The sequence below is a fragment of the Amia ocellicauda genome, chromosome 8 (genome assembly GCF_036373705.1).
Source record: "Amia ocellicauda isolate fAmiCal2 chromosome 8, fAmiCal2.hap1, whole genome shotgun sequence".
NCBI lineage: Eukaryota > Metazoa > Chordata > Actinopteri > Amiiformes > Amiidae > Amia > Amia ocellicauda.
Window position 1 is genome coordinate 17,445,446 of NC_089857.1, and position 25,527 is coordinate 17,470,972.

The 25,527-nt window shown below is 36.1% G+C and overlaps 1 protein-coding gene across 10 annotated transcripts in view; it reads left to right on the top strand.

The window, feature by feature from the left end:
* LOC136755549 (PDZ and LIM domain protein 5) overlaps window positions 1-25,527 on the top strand; it is a 107,449-nt gene that overhangs the window by 38,854 nt on the left and 43,068 nt on the right. For 8 of the 10 annotated variants that reach the window (XM_066712231.1, XM_066712226.1, XM_066712232.1 and 5 more), the window contains exons 4-5: window positions 21,818-21,854; window positions 23,033-23,583. In XM_066712231.1, the coding sequence (XP_066568328.1) occupies window positions 21,818-21,854; window positions 23,033-23,583 (588 nt within the window). The remainder of the gene's footprint in view (window positions 1-21,817; window positions 21,855-23,032; window positions 23,584-25,527) is intronic. The other 2 variants (XM_066712235.1, XM_066712237.1) reach the window with 1 other exon arrangement.

The following is a 25,527-nucleotide window of genomic DNA, read 5'->3' on the forward strand; positions in this document are numbered from 1 at the left end:
TCATAAGTGCAAGTTACCACAAAAAGTCAGTCATAGGTTTTTGTCTTTCATAATTTAATGGGGTGATTACTTTTCAAAACATTTAGCAATTGAGTTTTTAATTTGATGTGACATGTTTATAGAAATGGATTTTTAAATACCACTTCTCAAGCAATTTATCTTTCTCCCTATGCATATATTTTGGTTGGTCATTTTACTGTACCAGTTCACTTCATAAGATTTATATTTTGTTTTTAAAATTCTGGGTATTGCTGTAGTAGTTTCTCTGTAGTAATATGTAATATGTTCCCCTTTGGCCTCTAATGAGAACGTCTATTGTTATTTATGATACATTGAACAACTTTCTAAAAAAACAAACAAACTAAAAATAGAGTTTTTAGGACTTTGGAAATGGTTTGTAAAACGAGTATTTATGTTTTTATTAAACAGAGCAATATTAAACTAGTTTTAATGGAATAATAGAGCTCTATTTGTGAAGTGCTGTGTATCACTAACTACAGACAGTGGGAGTTTTTTGCTAGCTTTGTCAGGACTACAGGAAGGAAGTTAGATTTGAAACACTGAAAGAGATAATGAACATATTCTGCAACCCCTGCTTCTTTTACTACATGGCACCTTTCTATCTCATTTAGCTGTAAGAGGGTAGCTCTGGTTATTACACACCACTGTAGAGAATCTGGGCTCTAGACTTCATTTCCTGTAGGAAGTGAATGTTGTGCTATTTAAAGAAGTTTCAATCAACATAATACTGCTTCCAAAACCGCTTACAGATTTCCTTGAGAAGTGTATGTAGTTTATGTAATAAGTTAATATGTTGCACCATTTTATTTTGTTTCCATGTTGACGGACAGGAAGTCTTGGTTTACATTACACAAGTGAAGAACATATAAGCATAACATAAGTCATACCAAAATATGTTAATTAAAATTAATGAATACCACAATATTTATATCAAATGTGTTAATAGGACTTTGTGAGATCCTGCTTATAGGATATGTTTCTCGTTTGTGGATTTTATCCTTTCAAAGGCAATGTAACTGCTGAAGAATTAAAGTAAAGTAAAGACTAGTGAAAGAGTATGTAAAATCCTGTGGCACCGAATATGAAAAGTTTAAATATCTCTGTTCTTGCTAATCTGCTTTCGTGCCTGGCTAAAATGAAAAGCAGAGTGTTTGATTTGTGTGAGCAGTACATTAGACCAGAAGTCAAATTCTGGTCATTATTCCTTGAGTTACTAAAACCATAAATAGGTTAAAATAAGACTTCTGCGAATTCCAGACCTGCCTAATGGTATTGGAATTGAAGTACACACAGTATGAAACGATGAAGGATACATTTAGTTAAAATTGCCAACAGACATTGTTTTTATTAACATGAAGCTGCACAGAATGTTTGGCAGTGTTCCTTAGAAGACAATTTTTAAAGTCATTTCAACCCAAACCATAAATTGTTCCTTTACTTGTCAGTACTGAACTGTAACATTTGAGTTGTTTTTGTATGATCACATCCTGTTTCATTGCTCTTGCATGTTCACGTGTCAATAAATAACATTTGTGTTTGTAAAATGTGTGTGTGTATATATATATATATATATATATATATATATATATATAAATTCACAACAATTAATGAGAGCACAAGATTCTTGTATAATGTGTTGAGAGTCACAATGGTACAGTGCATTGTTTCAAGCACAATATAGTCAGGTAGTAGAGTATGCAGAATATTTGTGGAATAAAAATAAGTGATAAGGATCTTCTAAAAATAATCTACATTTGCTATGAGTCAAGATAATCTGTTGAGGAAATGGAATATAACGTGAGTAAAACAAACAAACCAACAAAAAAAATCCCTATCTTATAAATGGAAAGTTTTCAGATAGGGACATCTTCCCAGAATTGTTATCTTCTGAGGGATTGCGTTTTCTCACCTTAAGATCTAGCAGAACCATTTCCAGCAGCCATGAAGCCAACAAAAAGATGGATTTATGCAAGGCTATACCGGACGGAGAAAGCTGAACAAACACTGTGAAATTTATACAGGTGCAAAGTCTTCATTTGGTTCGGTGTTTCTGAATCCAACAAATACTGTAACACTTCATCCATCTGAATGAAGTTTTGCTGCAAAAAAGGAATACAAAAATAAAAAGAATAGAAAAAGCACTCTCATTCCAAGTCATGTCATGTACTTCAAAGTATCCTTCAAAACGTACGCTATATGAGCTCACTTTATTTTCCTTTAAATACATAACAGAAGATACCATATTTAGTGGGTTTAAACTTAAATTACATGTACAATGCATATGATTTGTATGTTGCCGAAAAATAAATTGTAGTCTCTTCTGGTTTTGAAATAAAATTGTAAGGATTTAATTTGATATATTATTTGCGTTTAAATGTTTAGTAAGTCTCGGCTGATTGGCTTCAGGGAAGACACCAACATTTTTTTTAGCATCCAAATTTAGACCATTTGTAAAACATAAAACTGTATGAATAGTTCCTTGAAAACAGCCTTTCACATAAATTCAAGCCATGTTCCATCTCTGGAGTAAGAAAATAGAAAGATCATAAAATAAACCACTTTGGCTTCATCTCCCAATTGGCTTCAACTCCTGTAGTATAATTGGCCTCAAATATGCCTTGTGGCTGCTAACAGAGACTTTCTTTTTTTTTTTTTTTTTTTGGCAAACCCAAAATGGTATAATGCAGAAACGAGAAATAAATGATAACTCATCTCTTTGGCTTGAACACCTTTCCCGAGTATTGATGCTGATACCTTAAAATCCAGCTCCAGTACGCATGCTACTTATGCCAGAACAAAGACAAAACCATACAATTAAATATTTTTAAGCCACAAAGACCTTGCTTGAGAAGATGCTTATTGTACCTAAACATGTAAAAAATACACTAGTTAAGTGAAAGGCAGAATTTAATTAATATTTAACAATTTCATTAAGGACCTCAACTGAAAAACTAAAAGACAAGTGCTGACAGCTCACTGCTTAATTTGAACTCCCATGATTACCATCCTCTGAGATTTGTTGAGCGTTTCAAGCTGAACTTTATGAAGTGTGCGGTTCTATAAATTCATTGAAAATGTTGTTTTAAACCTGAAACCTTGGGATTTCCTCTCTTGCTCTTTGGGATGACATTCATAGCCTTGTTAGAAGCACTGAATCTGTGCAAATGTCACAAAGTTTAAATTTCATTTAGTTAAATTCTAGACGTTATTGGATTTAAGGCAGCAATGGTGGTCACTGAGAGAGTATTGTAAAATGTATTATGTGTGTCCAGAGCCCAAGTTCTAGAAGAAAACAGTCTAGATTTTTGCCAAATGCTGGCTAATGGAGTTCTGCCTCCAGATGACAGTAATAAAAGCTCGTAGCTAATTTCTCAGGCCATAAAACAAGCCAGCAATACCTGCTGCCGTGGAAGTCTGCCTGGCCAGGTCAAATATCCAAAATGAGAGAGAAATAAAAATGTTGTAAGTTGTTTAATGAAAATGTATTGTCAGAAGAAATGTGTGGCTGAGATGCAGATTGCGGTGTTGCTGCGAAAACTCGCCTTTCATTTCCAGGAAGCCGTCTGGAAACTTTCCCAGGTTCCCCTGACAGAACTGAAGTGCTCTTTTTGCTCCCAACTCAATGTCTAACTGAAGAATTTAGCCTATTGTCATCGAACCCTGCGGTGCAATGAGGGTTTAAACCTGTTTCTCCGCACTGCTTTTTATAAACTTCATGACAACTGATGCACCCAGACAGTGTAGGTTGTTAACTTATCGACTTCATTTATTTACATAAAATGTGCTGTCATCTATTATATTCCAAGAATAGTAATTAAATTGTCAATTAATTTGTGTAATTTAGTGTGAGCTTAACTGCAGAATGTTAAGTATGCAAGTGCATGGATTCTCTCCCTGAATAGACAGACGTTATAAACATGTAGCAACTCGGTCACATGGTACATTTCTGTCCACTATTCTTAACCTTTTTTATTTTTACATTCATTTGACATCCATTTTTGTTAAGTTCATGAAATGTAATGCTCAAACAAAAGAAGTGTTGTGAAGTGATTGCTTAAGATTTAGGAATTTGGGTGTTCTCAATTTGAACAACAGAATGTAGGGAAGTATTTTAAGTTGCCAAATGACACATTTAACTTGTGTGTGTGCATCTTGGGACACATGAAGCATTGCCATTCATGAACACAATCCTGGAAAATAATATGAAATATTAAATGGGTGCACTTGAGAGGATACAGTGTGGGACAGTGCACAGCCTGTCTTCCTGAACTTGCTCTGCTTCATTTCCAGTGCCATCCGTCTAGCACTTTTCACATGTTAAATACGCTGTTACACTTTCTCGGGCCGTTTAAACTAATATTCTTTAACTTGGTGAATGTAGAGGTGTTTTGTTTGGAAACTGCTGCTCAGTGTCAGTCTGTGAAATAGTGAACTGTAACGGAAGAGGTGCGCCTTGTTTTATGTGTTAAACAAATATGCATGTGGAGGTGGCAGGTTTTGCCCACAAAACAAAACAAAAAAAAGAAACACACAAGAACTTGTGGACAGTCAGTATTGGTCAGTCTACACAAACATGGGAAGAAGCTTTTGTGACATGGCGATTGCTCATTTTCTAAACGATGTGGTATCTGGAATGTATTTGTATCCATTGTACAGAAACATTGCATATATCTTTCAAGATGTAGTTCAAACCACTGTAAATCATAACACTAACTAGATACATATTCTTGTAATTTCCTGTATGGCTTTATCCACAATGACCAGGTCTTTATAAAAGAAACAATAAGATTTATTCCATCTGAGGGGACTGTGCTTTGGGTTGTATTTTGTTATAAAGACAACAATATCTAAGGTGTAATGTAAACAAAATAATTAAACCTATTATCTATATTCAATCACAATATGCCCTTTACTGCCCATTTGCCTGTTGTCTTTTTCTCTAAATACATTCCAGATATTATTCTCTGAGGTAGATTTCCTCAGAATAAACAGCATTTGCCTTATGTTTTCTTATCAATAATGTTTCACAGACACATTCTCATTAAATTGCCTGGTATTATGTCAGACATCTGGGTTTTAATTATAGCTGCAGTACATGTAATGGAAAATGTGAGATTGTAAAATGATGCTTGCCACTTTTGTTGTTGTTTGACTTCATTGTACAATGCTAATGGCAGATTTCTTATTACAATTTATTTTCATTTTTGCGCTTAGATCAAAAGAGCATAAGTCAATTTGTGTATTTTATTATTACAGTGGATGGTTAGGTATTTCTAGGGACCATCATTTTTGCACAGTAAATTACTCCATCCAAAATATCTCAGATTTAGGGATTTTAAACTTTTGTCCGCAAAGATGTGTTTTGATTCTGGAAATTGATAAAGGCTATTATTCCAAACATGTATTTACTTGTGTAGTTTGTTTTGTTAGTCTTTTTTTTAAGATGAAATAACTTTTGTATTAACACTGATATCCATTTTACAAATAACATTTCTTTAGTCAGTTTTCATAGTGTTCTGTTACATTCAAACCCTATATTGACCTTAAATTAAAGAATACCCTTAAAGCTGGTTCAGTACTGTTGATTTGGGTTACACCTGTGGGCATTTTTATTTGATCTTAATACACTATGTACCCTTTCCCGGGAATGCTGCCAGCTCTGTATTTGAAATGATAAAATCAATGCTGGCAGTGTAAAATGCACATGAAAGAAAATATGATTTGTCAACATTGAACCTGCTCAAACTGAGTAAAGTAACTTTCATGTTTGTTCTTGCCTTTTAAAACGATTTGATTCTGATGCCAATCACTTTAATATTAGATCTGTAAAACTAAAATGTGCTAAAAATAAATAATCAAAATAAAATCATGTAAATTGAAAAGAAAGCCGAAAGTCAGAAATTTCAAACTGTGTGTAGATGCACTGCTATCCTGTTCCACTTGACATTTTAAGAAGATCTTTAAACACTTTTTCATATACCGTAATCTCAACACTAAAATAATAAAATGGAGGTGGAAGAAACATGTTTTTTTAATTATGAGAATTTATGAGCAGATTCTATGATATTGTGTCTCTTAGCAACTGTTCAAAACTCAGCATTGCATAAAGTCTGGTTTGAATAGATATAAAACACCCAAAATCTCCAGCAAATCTCTCTTGGCAAATTGAATCTGTATTGTTTCACATTCTTTAAAATGAAAAGAGTTACCATGTATGTGCATGAGCACGAGTCTTGAGTGACCTTAAACTGAAGACAAGCACACAACTGTTATAACTTTGTGCTTTATGTAGTAAATGATTGAAGTCAGGCTCTGTGCTTGGGAAAATGGTCTACAGTCATGCTTTTCTCCTATTGTCCCAAGGTTTAAAATTAGAAACTGCTGTTCAACCTGTGTCACGCCAGTTTTGGCACACAGACTTGGCAGCAGTGTCCATGTTGTAGGACTGTCCTCAGTGTGGATAGAGTGAGTTATATTTCAGCCTAAAGCGAAAGGGGATTGTTTTCCCCACAAATGAGTTATTCATAGTTAATTTTTTCCCCTTGCATTTTTACTTCAGTGCTACATTAGAATTTCTTACCAAGTTCCATGTTTTCTTTATTTGAGGAGTTTTGTTGTCAACAAAACATTGGTTTTAAATGGCTCCTTATATGCAGCACAAACATTTTATTTCTTGAAGAACATTACAAAAATACATTTAAAACACTACAAGTATAGACCTACACCCCCAAAAAATTTCAGTCAGGGAACATTTTGTTAATTTCTTGGGCTGTACAAATAAATAAAACCATTCACAAAGTGTGACACCAAGTGTGATTTCTAGAATGAGCCTGAATCCAGTTATCCATGACATGTATTAAATGTCTTTGCTGACATGAAGCAAGGAAAGTTATCATCCTTGTAAAGATGCAAGTTATCACCATTTTGCTCTCACCCCTGCCCTCGTCCAATACTTCGCATAATGCAGTGTGTCAGCGATGTTCAATGCGAGGAATATATTTGTATTCTTGTTGTTTCAGATTAACCTGCAAATCTGCTCTGATGTGAGAGAGAAAATACAGGCACATCAAGGAATTAAAAAGATCTGATCGCCAAGCATCTGTCCACTCATATAGCAGAACATGCGTTTAGAAACATGCACATCTGTAAAAAATGTTGAAATGGTACCGTGACACTGATTTGCCTCAACAACTACTTAATACAAATCAGACACTTTTATTTATACTGAAAAATGTACATGCCATTCCTGCCTGCCATTCCAAATTTAGGCATTGGGTTTAGTGGACTGTGCTGATAAAGACACACAAAAAACTTTACAAAACAATACTACAGTAATTTATTATTTTAAACCGTTCTGAATACTCAGGTTTAAGCTATTCACCATAAACACATGCTGTACAAAATACATATATATATTTTAAACTGAAAGTATTTTATAAGTCTGAGTGTTTCATAGGGCCAGGACTTACCCAGGTCTCCACAGTTTCAAGCTTTTTGTAAGCATTTGTCTTCTCTTCGGAGCACAGCAATATATTATTGGATTAACATTCTACACAGAATACATTTCAGATATTGAAAAATACCTATTGTACAGGTATATTGAATTGATAGCAGGCATAGAAGTAACTGTTTTATCAATTCCATAAAATTCATTGCCTGTTATCTCAAACCTCAAAGGAGAGCATGCTGGGTAGTATTCCCACAGTTTGAACTAAGTGAAGTGTAAGTTCTTCTCTTAAAGGTTGAGGCTGGTCTGAGTGAAATCAGAAGCAATTAAACTAAGCATAATGGTTTGCAACTGTAATATAAACCTGGACCTACTTTATAAAATTCAAGCACACAGAGGACAGGTACTCTGTCACCTGCATGTTTTTAATTATACCATGACGTTTACTTTTTTGTAATGACTCTCAGTAATTCGTTGTGATTTGAGACTTAAAGAAGCACTTAGTTTACATCTTTCATACATCTTTCAAGTCCTTGCCTTCGAATGCCGTACTTCCTTATCTTTGTTTATGCACAGATGTCTACGGTGCATAGCTTTTGGTAATGATACTATGTCCTTTTAAACCTCCGTTTTGCACTGCAGTTGACTCGTTACAAAACATTTTTGCCTTTTGTCTTTGGGTTATGGGTAATGAGTTACACGAAACAGATTTAACTGCCCTAAGTTACTTCAATTTTTCCTATTGTTTTTAAATAAGCACAGCTGCTTGGTTACACTTTTAACTGTAAGTTGAGTTATTTATAAGCAATAAACCATTCCTTTACAAGTACGTGTTTCTAATAAAAGTGGGTTTAAATGGGAGCAAAATCAACAACTTTTTAGAACTAAATTATTTCCGTTGCTTTATTTTGTGCCTTGAGATCAATGCAATTAAGCCCTCATGGGGCAATTTACTCTGTCCTAAGGCTTCCTTCGCATCTGTATGACCTCTCACCCAGTGATCAACCAGTTCTCTTGCCTTGCAAACCCACTACAAGTGGCTTGACTTCCACTTGACTTGAATTCCAGTCCATATGAGTTTTCGTTTGCTTCACCGTCATTTTGTTAATTAAATTGGTTCAAAATAACTAAACCCTTACAAATAAGCAACCCCTTTCACCTCCTTATGGAAAATAGATCATTATAAATGTACATTTATGTAAAATTAAATGTGGAGTTTGCATTGCTGCTGATATGGAGTCATTTTCCATGACTGAATCAAATTAAAAATTCCTGTGAAAAAGTGATCATTATTTTTATTTTTGAGACTTGAAATTTTTACATTTTGAGATTCTGATTAAATGTCAATTGTGTGCGGTTACCCCATCTGTCTTTATCTGCACCATACTTTCAGCCATTCAACTGAAGTCAGCATCTAAAGGCAAGTGTATGAAACTGTAGTATCGGAAGTATATGTTTTCCAAGCCAACATTCATTTGATGTTTGAAATTCACTCTTCTGGAAGCCTGTCACTATTGTTTTTTTATTTTATTTTGTTTTTCTTCCACTTTACACGTGCTATATATGGAGATTTGCCCTTTGATGGAAAAAGTCCTTGGGTAAGTCAAGACCATTGTGTCTTGTTTTAGGACCCGCATATCTCTGCTGATAAATCACTATCTGTGACAGACAGTGTGGTGCTGAAGTTCCTTGTTATTTTCAGGGAACAGAAGCTTCTAATCCCCCAGACGCTGAGTGACCCGCAGAGCGACCGAGCACTGCGCAACTTTCCAAACCCTACCCGCTTCCTGTCTCGCTCATCTTTCACGACCAGACAAAAGCAAACATATTGTTTAATTCTAACCATGTGCCTCAGGGATTTGTTGACAGTGACTCCATCCTAGAAATCCTCCAATCATCTTACTTTTGGGCTTTTCCAATAAGCTCAGTTTAGACCTTCAAAGCCAAAGTTTTCTCTGGCTATTTTAAGTTATGAGTGGCACTGGATGCAGGGAAGCAATGCGCATTTGGCTAGTCTCTATCTGTTGTTCTCAGAATAGTGCAGCTGTCTGCTTTCAAGCACCACTTTATCTACGGTGACATTTTAGCCATGTTGGCACACGGCAAGACAAGCTTGTGCACGCCCCCCCCCCACTCGTCTCCTACCGATTAAACCAACTGGCTTTACTGACTCGTAAATCAAACTTGGCGTACTGACATGAGAATTAAAAAGGTGTTTCTGAGTCCACAACCTCTTTGTCTTTAATGTTGTGACAGTTTTCTTTATCTCAGGACTATCTATAAAAATGATCTATCAAAATAAATGGATGGTAATTGTCTATATGTGGTACCAGAATTATTCGTTTGGGTTTTTGCACCTTTTAATGCCAATGTTGTAAGTGAAACATTTATTTGGGGTTATTTGTTAGTCTAAACTATAGCTATATTATACATTTAGCTCCTTGAATGAATTTGCTTGTCTCAGAATGGGTGCCACCTGTTGAACAAGTTTAGACGACTCCCTAACATTCACCCAACATAACACCAAAGGTGGGGCAACATTGACTTAACTCTGTCTTAAATATCTTTATCTTATATAAACAAACACCTTCAAATAAAACCACAACAACCAGAATATACATGCAATTATGAAAAAGTTCATTTTAAAAGATTTTAAAAGAAACTACTTTAAATGTAATTGCAATTAATTACTGATGTTGGTCTTTTGAGGTACATTTTGTGGAAAATGATGGTGGTAAAGCTTTATTTTTCTCCACCACGTGTTTTTAAAGTAATTATTTCATACATTTAATTGTTTACGTCATTCTTTTGTCTCTGTCAAAATGCTCTCTTTGTGTTTTAGTGAAGTTATTGTGTGCTGTAAAAATAGGAACATTTCCTGCAGGTCCCTCCTGGAACGCTGAACTGTCAGTGCCACAGTAAAGGTCATAATTTTCAGCACTGTCTCTAACACTTGGCCCTCTGGGATATAGGGTTTTGGCAAGCCTGCTGGAATTTTAATGCACACTATCCGTGCATGAGAGGAATTATTCATTTATTTATTTATTTTGTATTGACACATTAAGAACGGTCTAGATCATGATCTTATTTATATTCCTGCCATTCCTTTACACACAATCCCCAAGATAGTGGTTATTTTCCATTTTCTAAAAATGAATGAAAATAATGCTAGCTTTTTACCTTGTTCCCTCCTTGTTGGTCAAGCATGAGGTTTTGAAATAGTTTTCATAGTTTAATTGTTATTTTAGCAATGTTATTTTAGCAGTGGAAAAGAAACACAAGACTTTTGAATGTGATGCACCATTTTATGCAGTTAATTTTAAAAGATTTTTAACATAACTTTTGCTATCTTTGTTTATTAATATCTCTCTAGGTTTTTTATTTATGAACTCCCAACTTATCCTCTACTCTATGACTCTTCAGCTTTCTCTTAATTGGACGTAGACATAATGATAATTGGGAGTCCTCTGTTTTATTCGAAAATTCAAAGGGTAGATTTAAGATACAACAGTAAAGGATAGTTGGTAATCTAAAGCTTCTGTAGCCAAAGCCAAACTGTAGGTAACCACATATTTGTCTTTTTTTTTTTCCCACCCCTCTTATTCCCGTCTAGTCAGTTGAAGCGCCTCAGACTTCCAGGTGTTCCAGATTTTGTTTATTTTTCTAAACCGAGTGGATGATTAGCTTGGGTCTAATTTATACTTTTCATCCAGCTGTGATATCTATTTAATATATTTCGAATACTTTAATAAGAGACAGAGGGATTATAAAAGCCAAACCTCAGTTTCAAAGAAAATAAGGCTGTCTAGGTTAAATGTACTTAATACTATAATTTACTTCCCAGTATCTTTTTTATTTAGTTTTTTGTTTGATTTTTGGTTCTGCAGTAAAACCTCTGGTCTCTGTGTCAGTTGTTGAGCTAACCCAGGGATATCGTCTTCCTCTTCTCATGAGCACAAATCACTGATGTAATCTCTCTATCATTCGGCAGCAAGTTGGCTTTCTGTCTCAGTGCCCAGCATTTACATTCGTGTGAAGGGGGTGGCAGGTTGTTCTTTCCACAGATCAGAAAGGAGTGTCCCAGCTTGAGCTAGGCTTACCAGGTTGTCTTTTATGTGGATATGAATTTGGTCATTTATTGAGCATTTAAGGGCTCTTGGCTGGGAACAAAACTTTCTAGAACAAAGAACAAAAGTTCAGAGGATTTAGTTTGTTTGGGAAAAGTTTCCATGCGTGTTGGAAAAAGACTGCCATAACAGGTACATAATCCATTTAAAAATCCCCCTCACGGACATTAAGCCCTTTTGGTTAACCCCTGGGTTTCAACATTAGGGGTAATCCCTTTTTATGATTCTCAAATACCGAAAGCTCATTCTAAGGGGTACGCATCATTATTACCAATATCTGTAAGGATCACTGAAAACTGACAACAACAGGCCATTCCTTATATCATGGTGCTAATTAGAAACTTCAAAGCTTGAAATATCATTGTGGAGAAAGGGTTATTAGGGATCATCTTTTGGTTTTTATTTTTTCTCTTTGCTATATGTTCTAAACTGGTGTTGCCTAACCTTTTTAGGCAAAAGTCACACCTGCTTAACATAAACACTGTGGGTGACATCAGTGCTTCCTGTCCTGTCAGGCAGAAATTCCGGCACACGTGTTCATGCCTGATGCAACGCCACGGTGCCACAGCACACTGGTTGGGAATCACTGCTGTGAACGAATGAAATGCTTTGTCTGAATTCTTTGCCCTTTTTGGCAAAATATCACTGTAATCTCTGAAGAAAAAGTCAAATTCTTTGTTATGACTGACTTAATAGAAGAGAAAAAAGCCTGGCAGCATGCTTGTCCTAGTTATGGAAACTATTTCACTTATACACATTTCATTTCTCTTCTGTGACTAGTATTTTAAAGAAATACTCTTCTTTAAATGTTGTTCCTATTCCACCATCACTTAGCTTAGATTGCTTCCTCCCTAAAGCTTTAGGCCTACCTAATTATGATTGTGCTCAAAAGAAGCATTCAGTAGTATTATATTTCATCTATAAATGAAAAGGTTTACAATTATGGGGGAAAAAAAAAATCCTTACAAGTTTACAGATTTGGAAAACATTTATTACAGAGTAATACACAACATTTATTGCAGCTGCTGATAAATTAGTTTTGGGTTTGAACTTGTTGAAATGACTAATGTAGACAATCAAAGTGTGTGCTAAGCATTCAAGCATCTGCAGGTCTTTGGTGTTGCAACTTGACTGCATTGTGTGGAGAAGCAAAACACATTTCTAATCACTGCCATACTGATCAAAACTGACATCCGGACAAATTCTGTTGAGTCATCATCTCAGGGCGCATTACATCAATAGTGGGTGTAGACACGGACAGCAGTGAGTTTCCAGGCACTATTACTATACTGTTTAAGAAAAAATTTAAGTAGATGGATTACAGTTAAATAAATAACTATTAAATAAAATTCAGGCCAACCTAGCTTTCAAGATGTCCACTCTCTCGCGTGCAAAATTTTTCACAGAATAAATATTGAAATTCAGCGGCACTGCTGCAGTGTTCTGTTGTAATAAGATTAGGCCGGTAAATTTGCATGAACAATCAACATACAGCCACAGTATTCCCTTCGGGCATTCATTTGTGCATGTTTTTAAAAAGATTAAACGACTGAAGAAAATGTGACATTCAACTCATGGTTATGTGTGTTACTATAGCCTTAGCATTCAATGTATTTTACTATTAATGTTTGGTATTTTCAAAAGTATGGACAAAACAGGATCACATATGTATTTGTACAGAGAACTAGTTGATCACTTCTAGTGTGTAACCAACCTGTACATTCAAAATACATATTTAAACTAAATAACTAGTCGCTAATGACCATAGCAAAGGAAGAATTTAAGTATCATGAGTTTATTAACTTCTAATATAGACTTATCATCCATAACCTCTTTGTCACAGGCTGTAAGTGATCATGTATTTACTTGATCCTTGTAATCAATATACTTCAGCAAAACTGTCTAGAATCAATGCATTTTCTTTTTTTCCTACACAGACTCGAGGCACATGTTAAAAACAGTTCAAAGTACAATGAGTGCTCCAGTGTGAAGTGTCTAGCGTGATCACAGTCCAAATCTGAAATAGGACATTACCCGTGAATGGCACATTTCAGCAGTACACTGTGTATACTCTGAATAGCACGCCTAATCTCCTGACCATCAAGGGAGTCGAGTACTGGCTTAAGCCGATTGGCACTTGAGTGTTTCGAAATGCCAAGTTCTGAGAGAGCCTATAGTTTCACTGTGGGCAAACTGCCCTCATATCATAATGATGTATGGTATGTGCCTCCCAGTTTCCTTTGCATGGCAGCTTAAACCAGTCCCTCTGTTTTGGTTTCCTGTAGGAATTGTTGAAATTTGTTAGAAAAAGTAAACCTGTGAAGCAGCAGGGATCTTGACTTTGTAAAACACAGTGTGTACTTTTCAGTAAATGTGAAAGTTGTTGAACTTTCCACTCTTTCCACCCATGAATACTGTTCTGTTTCTGGGGAAGTTAGGGGTGTGAGGCACAGAGCTGCTTTCTTATTGTCAGACTTTCTAGTGTGAATGGTAAAAGTGCCATATAGCCTGAATGTAATTTTGTTTAAAAACTAATACAAATGTAGGCTCACTTCCTGTGTGTTTGCACAAGGTCCACAGAGGTTAAGATCTCTTTCTAGGGATAACCCTTTATGGGTGGAGGTTGGGCAGTATCAGTTGCCTTATCTGGATTAAGGAAGGTTGTTTTGACCTGATTCTGCCCTCAATATGTTGATTTAACTATCTGTGTAGAAATCCTAGCTTGCATTTTCACAGAAGGCAATTTCTTCCTGTTTGTGATGGGTTGCCAAAGGGATGCATTGTCAATATACCTGAGGGGTTGACTGTTCTACGGCTGATGCCAGGCTTCATCTTAAAAATGTAGCCTTAATGGTTAACATATGGGATGAGCCTTTGACTGACATACAATTTTCAACTGAACACTCTTGTGTACTGACGTTAGTGGATATGTCAACCTGCTTTAAACCATTAACATGCGGGGACACAATGTCAAAAAATATTTTTAATTGGAAGGAGTATAATTACTAAATGTTTAGCACTGTATACATACTTTTATACAAACATTAAAGCCTTTAGTCAGTGCATTTGTTTGGTCTAATTTTACCAGCTATATTTGAGCTCACATACAACTTAAAAGTTGATTCCTCAGTAAAATTGTACTCACTTTGATTCATATTGTGACCTCCCCATGGAAAAAAAAACAACTGGAAATAGTTATTATTTACAGTAACTTCAAATTGCTCTCCACCAACTTCTAAATGGACACCCATTAATTACACAAGTATCAGCGTTGCTTCCTTGGCATTGCGGTAACATGAAAAGTACTTTTTTGAAAAATCCGTTGTTATGAGAAGCCTGCTGTTTGGATTCGACTATACATGCTGACTCATGATTGTGAATTGTAAATCTTAAGATTAAAGCTTAATCCACTCTGATTGGGTAGCGTGGTCTCATAAGCCTTCACTGTAGATTGTTGTTGCATGATGTTGATATGAGATGCATAAGAAATGCTGAGCAATGGATTCTAATACCTCACAAGTAGATAATTGGTTATATACTGTGTTGTGTAAACAATAAATATTACCCTTCGATCATCATCTTTTAGTTTCTATTTCTCACTCAAGGGGGATATACTTTAGCAATATTTTTTTTAATGTAATTTAACTAAGCTGTTTCAGACAGTTAATGCTATATTAATTAAGAATATGCAGTCCAACTGATTGGTATCTTCTCAATTTGAGTGATATTTAATTCAATTCTTCCCCCTCTCCTTTTTTTTTTTTCTCGACAAACCAATGGTACACAGTGAGAATTGAAAATCTCACTTACACCACAAGCAAGCTCCTATTCATGAAAGCAGCAGAGCTTTATAACTGTGTGCCAGAAGCCCTTTGCCAGGATCCCCCTTTCAGCTGCTGAATAGGAGACATTGTAGGTCCTTGACCGAGATCTTGAACTCTGTGTTTCTAGGACTAGAATTAACAATAAACAAAGAAGCCTGATTTGTATGACTCATAATATACATACATTTAGCATGGTACATCAACAGGCAAAAGCTCAGAAGGCTGAATGAAAGAATTTAAAGAAAATAATGAAAAGTCTACATGCTTTTTTTTATCATAAATAGATTCTGAAACAACTCCACACATTTCTAAAGAATAAAATAAACTTTTGTTTGCATTATTCATGTTGCAAACCTCATTCTAACACCAGCTGCAGCTGATGCACATTCCACTGCCTTATTAAAATGAGCAGCCTCCACATACATATTCCACAATAGCTCCCTCAACATTGAGCAGAAACCAACACACAGCTAACATTTAAGACAAGTGGTGCGAAAGTCCTGTGGGGAAGTCTGTTTTTACTCCGATACATTGTTTCTCATAAGAGATGGGAAGAGGTGTGGAGGGAAAAGAGAAGAGTTGAACATGAGAGAGGCTGACGTGATGTATTTTGTTGTTAAATCACTGGGTGGCTGATTACATGAGAGAAAAATGTATTAATCTAGGGGGTTCTTATCCTAAATATAGAGGTGCCTTTACTTATGATCGAGAAAGTGATCTTTATGAGGAGGTAAATGAAAAAAAAAAAAAAAAATTATGTCGGTTGTTTTGTAAGCATGTAAAAGTTTTCAATAATTTCCACCCTTCGCTTCATCACCCTGTCTGATAGTGCGTCTCTCTGCTGTCAGAGCAATGGCTGATGGGCAGGATCTTCGTGTGTGTCATTGTGCTACATTGTGAAGCACAGTACATGTGGGGATTGAGAAAACCAATCCCTTCCTGTTGATTTTTGCTGTGTGATTAAAGTGGCCTGGTATTCTCTGTGGATGTTACATGCTGGATTAAGGAATCTCTCAAATTACTCTGACCTTTCTAATGCAGTTTCATGCAAATCCATCCTCCCTTTACTGGGTTGAAGGGGATGCCTGGAATAACTGGTGCTTTTTCTAATTTGGTCATGGCAGCTGACGCTCTTTTATACTGTATCTGAATGACATGCAGCTGTAATAGTTTTAAGAGTGATAAAGACAGTGATGTAAACCATAGCGTACATTACCGATTTGAACTTGGAGGGGGCATAATTGTTCAAATGGCTTATTTGTTTTTTCATAAATATTTCCTCGAACTTTTCCATTTGCCAAGGAAACTTTAATTTAGAATCACAACGTTTATTGCAAAAAGACCCAGGGTGATTTCATAATTTAATAAAGTATTAATTTTCATTCAGACACATGTGAAATGGTAGAATGGATTTTAACTTCACACTTTTAATCTTTTTCATTGCATTATGGCTGTATTTTTATTTATTCCTGTATTTATTTTTAAAAAGGGTCAAGATCAATATTGGTAAAGAAGCTCAAGAAGCTGTCATTTTTGTACTTTGCCTTAACACCAGTATAAAAATTAATCTCCAGTTTATATGATTAAATTAATCTTTGTTTGAGCTTTTACTGGGACACTGGTTCTCCCATTTGGAAAGAACTGATATGAATTACTCTTGCAAGCATAATGGAAATTGTATCAGTCTCAATTGAGAGCTTTCCAAATGCAGTAAATTGGATTCTAGAATATTATCAAGTGCTGCCAAGACCTGTCACTTGGTTACCCATAAATAATATCACGCAGCAACACCTTGGGGAAAAGAGACATGCTACTCTTGGTGCCATGGAATTCTTATAAGTTTTACTTCCTTAAAAAAAGAAAGAAATGAAATGGAAAATGTGTATGACAGTTTTCAAAGTTTAAAGAGAATTTATTTATGTGGTTTCGAAGTATACTTCAGGCAACAGGTTCTGACATTTTAAGCCTGTGTTTGACACATTTACCTCACTGAACTAGGATGTGTACTTTTTGTATTTTTGTATTGATTGCTCTTTTGTAACGCTTAAATAATTTGTGTAAACTGTAAGTCGCCCTGTATAAGGTTTTTTTGAAGATTTGGGATAAACTATAAAAGCATGATTGTTTTATATCTGCCTTCTAATTAGATGCAGTGTTTTGGGTCCCATCCTAATATTGCTCATAGTATTTAATTAGCGCTTTGGACAGCCTTCTAGAGTATCAGGCCAACAGCATGATCATACATTTCCCCAGCTACTGTACCAGTACAGTAGACTGCTTACTAAAATGCTGTAAGACTTTTAAACTAACTTGAATGAATCCCATGCCATTTTGAGCTGATAATAGTTAAAGCAGTTAATTTTAGCTACCAATGCTATTTTGAGTAGGGGTTGTTCAAACAGATAACTTTTATGTCTTAAAATAGCCATGCAAGAATGAATTACTGACTCAGTCCTTCCTAATGAAGCCAGTTCTTGAAGAAGAAGGGGGGAAAAGACGTAGTTTTTTTTTTTTGTAACAACAACATATGGGAGCAATCACAACAAAGATTGGGGTGGGGGGGGTGTTGAAATTAGCCGTGGAATATCTGTTGATCTGTTTTAGCTTAGTAAAATGGTATACCAAATGCGTTCAAATGTTACTCCTTTTCCTAATAAGGTAGAATATCTATGAATGTCGGGGAATGTGCTTGTATTTCAGAAGAGTTGCTCTTTTATTAGAAGCTGTTCAGCTGATTCGTTTTTGCTGAAGAATGAAGGAATGCTTTCTCGCTTTTAATGGGCTGTAGTGTTAAAGAGAAGTAGGATGTCTTTCACTCGGAAGTTAAAGGATTGTTGTTTTTAAGACACCAGTGTCATGAGATTTGATAGTGATTAATTAATCAAAACATGCATTTGTCTAGACAAAGGATTTCAGGGGACATGCCAGTATTTATATGGGAAAAAATGTAGCCTTTTGTAAAATACTTTTTTTTTTTTTTTTGTCTCCTCCAAATATACATGACAAACATGTTTTTGCTTGCATGCTTTTGGTCATATATGGCATGAATCATTTGGGAAATAGAGTAGATATAATGTATGTTTTAGATTACCTATATACACTTTGAATACTGAATATATAACCAAGCATTTGCACCATATAAGTACAAATGTACACATGTGTGCTGTGTATAAATTGTTTCTGCAGTGTAAAAACCATAAGCAGATGTTCTGATTATTATTTCTAGGTATTTTTTGTGGTCAGTGTACGTAAAACAGTCAAGACGGTAGAAGGCTGTTTTTTATTATGGAATTATGATCTGATGTTTTTTTAATAATTACTATTATTATTTGTATGTGATGAAAGCTGTATTACTTTTAAAATTGAAAGGAGGCATGGGGACTGTAAAATGAAAATGAGTGTGATGGATTTCCACTATATGATTCAGCTGAAGAGTGGAAAGTGTTTAAAGTTTCCTGAACTACTTGAGGGGCATTTTTCAGAAAATTCTTTGGGGTTTAAGAAAAAGCTCCTTACTGTAGCAACGCATCTGTTACTCCCCCCTTCTCTTTGTTTTTTCCAAGACAGGTTGTTGATATAAAACTCCTGCTAATCAAGTAGAGAATATAAAACATTAGGTTTTGCTAAATAGTTTTCCTAAAATGGGAATATTAAAAAATGCCGGGCCATGTTCTTGCTTACTTTACTATTTTAGTCAACGTTTTATATGGCATGATATCACTCTCAATCAAAATAATATTTCTCATAGGTAGGAATCCTCCCCATAAAGCTCTGACTTTGGCATTGTGTGCTGTTTTTGGTCCTGAATATACTTAGCTGTTAAATCACTGTGTGCTTTCACAGGATACATTTTACATCTTAATAGAAACTTCATAAAAGTGCACCGTGTTTCTCTGGGCTGGTTTTGTGTATGTCTATATTGGTTTGGATGTAAATACAGTGGGACCAGGTACAAGGAACACTTGTTCCATAAAAGTCACACAAATATAAGCTTGTCCAACCAATATGTGACATTCAGACATGCAGTTCTTCTGCAGCTGTATGAAGATTGCTGGGTATTCTTTGGCCATAAGCTGTTGCTATTTAACAATACAAATAAATTAAAAACTCGCATGTGTCTTTGGCCCAGTAAATATTCCTTTAGGCTACATGGAAGGAAACGTAGTTTTTTTACTATTAAAGATGTATTTCTTCATGTGAAGGAATGCTGCATGCAAGGCATTTTCCCTTTTGATCCCACGTACCACGATGGGGTTTCAAACTGTGATAGATAAAGGAACAGGCTAATTTAAGGAACATTACTCCAATTACTGCAATTCATTTATTCTAGTGTTTCAAATTGTTGAGCCATCTGGACAATCTTGCTTAAATAGCTGCTAGGAACTATTCTTAAATCTTTGGCTTATGCAAATATTGTATATGTTTAAGTGGTAGGGGCTTAAAGTAGGATTGGTTTTATTGTCACAGATGGTTTTACAAAGTAATGTGTTGTATTTGAACTCAATCTTGCATTTAGAATGAAGTTTAGTGAGGAAATTAACCTTACAATTGTGGTTTGGGGTCAGATTCCCCAGTAATCCTTGATTTCTATGAGGGTAAGGGTTGTTTTTCTACTTAGTCAATTAAGGTTAGATTAGTTGAGGATTTGGTGCATCTGTAAATTGTTGCATCGGATTGGGGTTTAGGCTTTCGATAGACCTAATAATGGAGTAGGTGGATAGAAGTCTTATTTGTGTAATACAATGTAATAGTGTCTTTCTAATTGGCACTGCAATGCAGCAGCATAGTTTACATTAAGAAATCCAAGCATCTTCAAGAGGAAAACTGAATGAATGCTAAATGTGTATTGTATATTACTTTTATGTGTGTGATTCGTGAAGTGGTGTGATGTCCACCAACATAGTTGTACAATCCAAAATTCAGAGATTATATTTGCAACAGATTTATATCCCCACTGATTCACTTTAAAACTGAATGAGCTCTTTTTTGTTTTCGTAACGAAACCTGTAATATGGTTAATAAATTAAAGGAAACTGCTATAAGTTTTTAAGATTTATTTGGACTACTTGATGCTAGTTGGCAGCTCTCTAGGTATTGGTCTTGCCAAGAGAAAGAGAACTGTACTAAGCTTTCATTTCCACATTATAATAATTATATTTGTGAAAGGATTGAATAATAACTTTGTGGATTACAAGGCTTTCTAAGTGTAACCTAAATAATCAATTCATAAGAAATTTACCTATTTTTGGATTACTATTCTTATGCTTTAAAATCTGTTGCAATTTTTACCTTGTTACAGATTTTAGTAATACTAGTCTATTATTCCCTGCATATCTTTACATTTGAATCTTTCTGTGTGAAGTTACTTCAGGATGATAAGGGTAAGAAACATTCCTCTATTTTTTAAAGACCGCAGTGAATAAATCTTACAAAGAGTTTAACAATTGTCAAGAGGATGAAAAATAACATTTTTACAATAACAGATAATTATTCTCGCACTATGTGCGTTAGCAAACATCTGGCACGTCTCTAATCAGCTGTTATATATTTTGAATTCTTTCCTACAGACTAAAAGGAAATGATGACTGATAACTTTGATTTAATGTCTTGCTTGTTCTCGGTCTGTCTGTATATGTTCTTTATCTGCTGCTTGGTTCATCTTCCACTTTATCTGTGCTCATAAACTGAAGTAGATTCTGATAAAGTGGCTTAAAGAAAGAGGAGGCAATACATTAAATTGTTGTTTCTGCACTACATAATACATAAAAGAATGGTCTGCTTATCAAAGCGATCCCTCTCCCATCATTATTCCTTTCTTCTACTAACTGTATGTGTCCGCCGTTCATTTACTTGTGGGGATCACACTAAAACAGTGTAAAGCTTCACACCACCTCAAGTTTCATTGTCAATGCTTGTTCAAAGACTGTTTAAACATTAAAACATTCAACACTACATTTATAGGGTAAGACATCCTCTGAAAGCAACACTCCCAGATCACATGCAGAAATAATAACTGTGAGTGACGCACAAGGATTTAGGACATAGCAGTTTGCTCATTTAACAGGGTTGACAAGTCAGACACATAAAGATGCCTAACTGGGTGTGACTCTTTTAATATGAGCTTTTTAAAGATGCACTCTCAAATTAAGCCCTCAAATTAGTCTAAATTGTAAAATAATAGCAAATAAAATGTATTTATTTGTTTTGTTCTATATTATTAAATATTTATTTGATTTTTAAGGATGTGTAAGAGGAGTACACAAAAATGCATGCTTCAGTGATCTCTAGTTTTAGACAAATCCAGATGTTGTTTTTCAATTATGTAGTTAAGATCAAATATAATTGTTTCAGCAAAAGTGTGTGAACCTTTTGTCCTAAGTATTGTTTTCTTTTTTCAGGGCTTCCACTGTTCCAAAACCTGCTGCTGTTCCAAAGGTATGTATATATCAAATACATTTGATTTACCTTAATATTGTAATTATTATACACTGTTGCATAGTTTTGAGGCCAAAATAAATACAATAAAAAGAGATATTGTAAGTTTTAATGTAATGCTGGAATTGTTTATTAGTTCATTATACGAGTACCATCTGTGAAATGCATGGTGTGGTTTTGTAGTGGACACCAAAATACTTTTACACCAAATGACATGCATGATTGCCATAACCTGTTTAGAATCTGTACCAAAAAACCCAAAAACAAGGTTGTACAACACAACACTGGACAAGCTTCTGGTTTAGATGTATTTGTATGCCTGGTATGAAGCCACTTTAACATCCATTCCATTTGTATCTAAATGTAATACTCCTTGTATTTCTCAAGTACAATAGGGGTTTAGAGCACTGATGCTTCCTATGGCCTTTTAAAATTAATAATAATCAAAATAAATTCTACTCCAAAGAAACAAATATGTAAAAAATGCCCAGCTGCATTTTTGTTTTGGTCTTTGGTAATAAATATAGAAAGATAAATAGGCCTCTGAGACAGTATAATAAACATTTTTCATAATTAAAATGAGTTGAAAGTTAAACTGAAGTTCAATTATTTCAGTACGATTTAATAATCACAATAGGTACAACAGATTAAGCCCCATAGCTCTGAAATATCTTATTAATCTGGGCTTTATTGTTGGGGATTCCCCAGGCAGTTGCACAACATTGCAATACCCTGCCAAGGTGTCCTGGGTTCAAAGTAGCACAGGATTTCCTAGACTTGCCTGACAATAACCTGTGAGTCTGCAGGCTTATCAGTAGGGGAAGTCTGTCAGCCCTGTTGTTGATTATATGGCCTGCAGAGTTAAATACAGCTGGAGGTTTAAATCTCGTATTTCAGGGGAGTGTATGTTGTCCTCATCTCTCCCAGGCTGCTATTAGTGTTGCAGCAGGGAGCTTATCTAAGTACCAGTTAGCTGTTCCCAAATAAAAGGTGAGATGGAATTTGGAAGGAACAATAAGTAGTGATTCCAAAACTGAACAAAAGGAAATGGGAAAATCCTGTTCCTTGTTTTCTGTCGTTCCGATGTTGCAGTACATCGTGCGACAAGGAAGCATTGGTGTCTTATGTGTTGCATTGCATGCGTGTGGTGTGTGCATGTGTTTTGTGTTTCTGTGTAGGAAGAGCATCTGGAGATAATTAAGCCCGTGCCCATTGCATCTCCATCTCCGTCTCCCGCTGCCCCCACTGGCCCTTCACCCAGCAACGCTGCCTACAACAAGACGGCCAAGCCTTTTGGGGCATCCTCTGCCTCTAAAGTGGCCTCCATCCCCTCGGCCTCCTCTGCTTTCACCCTTGCTGCCCCGGCTGCTGCCTCCTCCGCCCCCCCACCACGCCCTGTTGCACAAAGCACCCCGCCCCCACCCCACTTTGCACAGAGCACCCCACCTCCCTTTGCGCAGAGCACCCCGCCCCCACCCCCCTTTGTGCAAAGTACCCCCCCCCCAGCCTCGGCAGCACGGCCATCTCCCGCTGCCTCTAAGCCTGCCTCGGGTGGGCGCGGTCTCCCCCCCAGTGCCAAAGTTACCCCCCCACCATCCGCTGCTGTCCCACAGCCGTCGGTCTATAACAGTCCCATCCACCTGTACTCCAATTACAATGCCTGCGAGGTCGCCGAGGGTCAGAGGAGAGGGCTGAAGGAGAACCAGGGGGCCCCCACCCAGCACAACGGGTAGGTACCCCATCAGCATTGGAGGTTTTCGGTGTCTCTGTGAAGCGTGTGCTGCAGGATCAGAGCCCACACACACTCTCATACGGGTCAGAACTGGACATTGAGACGCTTGAGGAACCCCGGGCAAACTTGGCAGAGTTCTAGAATTCTGAGAAGCCCAGTACCCTTAAAGGTACACATCTGACTATGTACATCGAAATGTCGTGACTTGAATGTACCTCATTTGATTCTTGCAAAATAGAACTTACACTTTCCATTAAGTCCAATTTGGACATGCCTGGAGCCCATCACCGCTTCATAAACAATCTGGACTCGATCACAGCACTTCTGAGGAAAACAACCATCAGATTATAAACTGTAGACATTATTTGGATGATAATTATACTACCTATAATTTGTACTATTATTTAAACACAGAAACTGTCATGTGATTGTAGAAAAATCCAACACACATGAATCAAGCTTGAGCTTATACAGCCCTGCTGTGTTACAAAATACTTTCTTGGCAAACAGTTATGGTGTGCTGGCGTGGATCACATGCTCACTTTAACCCAGAAACCTCCAGCTGATAAAACTGAGCAGCAGACATCTTTCATGCGTATCTCAAGCAGGGTTTTGTTCTATTGGAGACTTTAATTATTTATTTGTGTCCGGGTTTTATGAAAGGCAACTCGCTGATACAAAATTCATTGGCAGCTATGATGGAAACCATTAACTAATGAATAATTAGCATAGTGGCAAGAACAATATATTGAATACATCTGAGTTCATTTATTCATCAGTTAACTTGAGGTAAAAGCTCTATACTGACTTGTTTCTTTTGAGAACTTTAGTTTGCATCTGTTCTCTGAAAATCTGACAGATTCCTGTCTGTACTGCTAGCTTTTGACAAGTTAACAGTTTGCACAAGCAACGCAGCTTAAAGTTACTGAGCTTGAGCCTAAATCTGGCACTGCTGAGGCCTGTTTGAAGACACATACACTTTCCACACTTCTTGGTATGGAGAGAGGTGTTACGTCTCGAGTGACAAATGGACCAAAAATGGACAAATGGCACTGTGCTGCAATGAAAGAAACTGCGATTTTGAAAGTGATTGGCCTGCACTCGTGAGCCTGTCAGTGTATGATTAGTGACAATAACATGATAGGCGTACCACACACAGAGCTGCAGTGCACATGGAGATGTATGGCTCAGTCATTTCTGGAAAACCCATTGGTCTGTAGGCTTAGTTTATCACGTGTCAAAACCAGGTCTGAGAGAATGATTAATTCAAATCAACAGTTTCCTGTTCCTAACTTGTTGAGTGGGATTCTGCTATAAATTGTGACTTAATTATTCCATCCATGAAAAGGCATAATGTAAAACGATGTCACTAATTAAGTAATACATGAATGTAATTGTACCATGGTGTTGGGGAAAAAGACGGTAGGATTCCACTGGAATTCAGCTTTATTCTCTAAGGATCTTTTACCGCAGAAGTAGAGAAACACACAAAAATAGATGTATGTGAAAAATGTTGTAATGAAGCATTTGATAATCAAACATCGATACATCCAATTATCAAAGCCTTCGAAGTGGTCCGTATAAGGAGCAATATTTGAATGGGTGTCTTAGCATTAGCACTGAGAACGTTTTTTAATCAATAACATTTGTACAATTTTAGTTTTTTACTCTCTCAAAACACAAATGGGAAGTAAAATCAGAATGTCTATGTGAGGTTTTTAGCAGATGATGGATATTACTTTCTGAAACATTCTCTGAGCGCTTAGCATTCATTAATCTAGTTTGTGTTTCTTAATGCTGTGGCCTTGCAAATATGTGACTTCAGAAGAAGAATGCTACACTATACAAAGTGTGTCAAACATGCACATTTTATAACTTGCCCTGGGGCTGTCTTACTAAACCTACCCTACTATACTGTCACTAAGCAAACCACAGGTTACT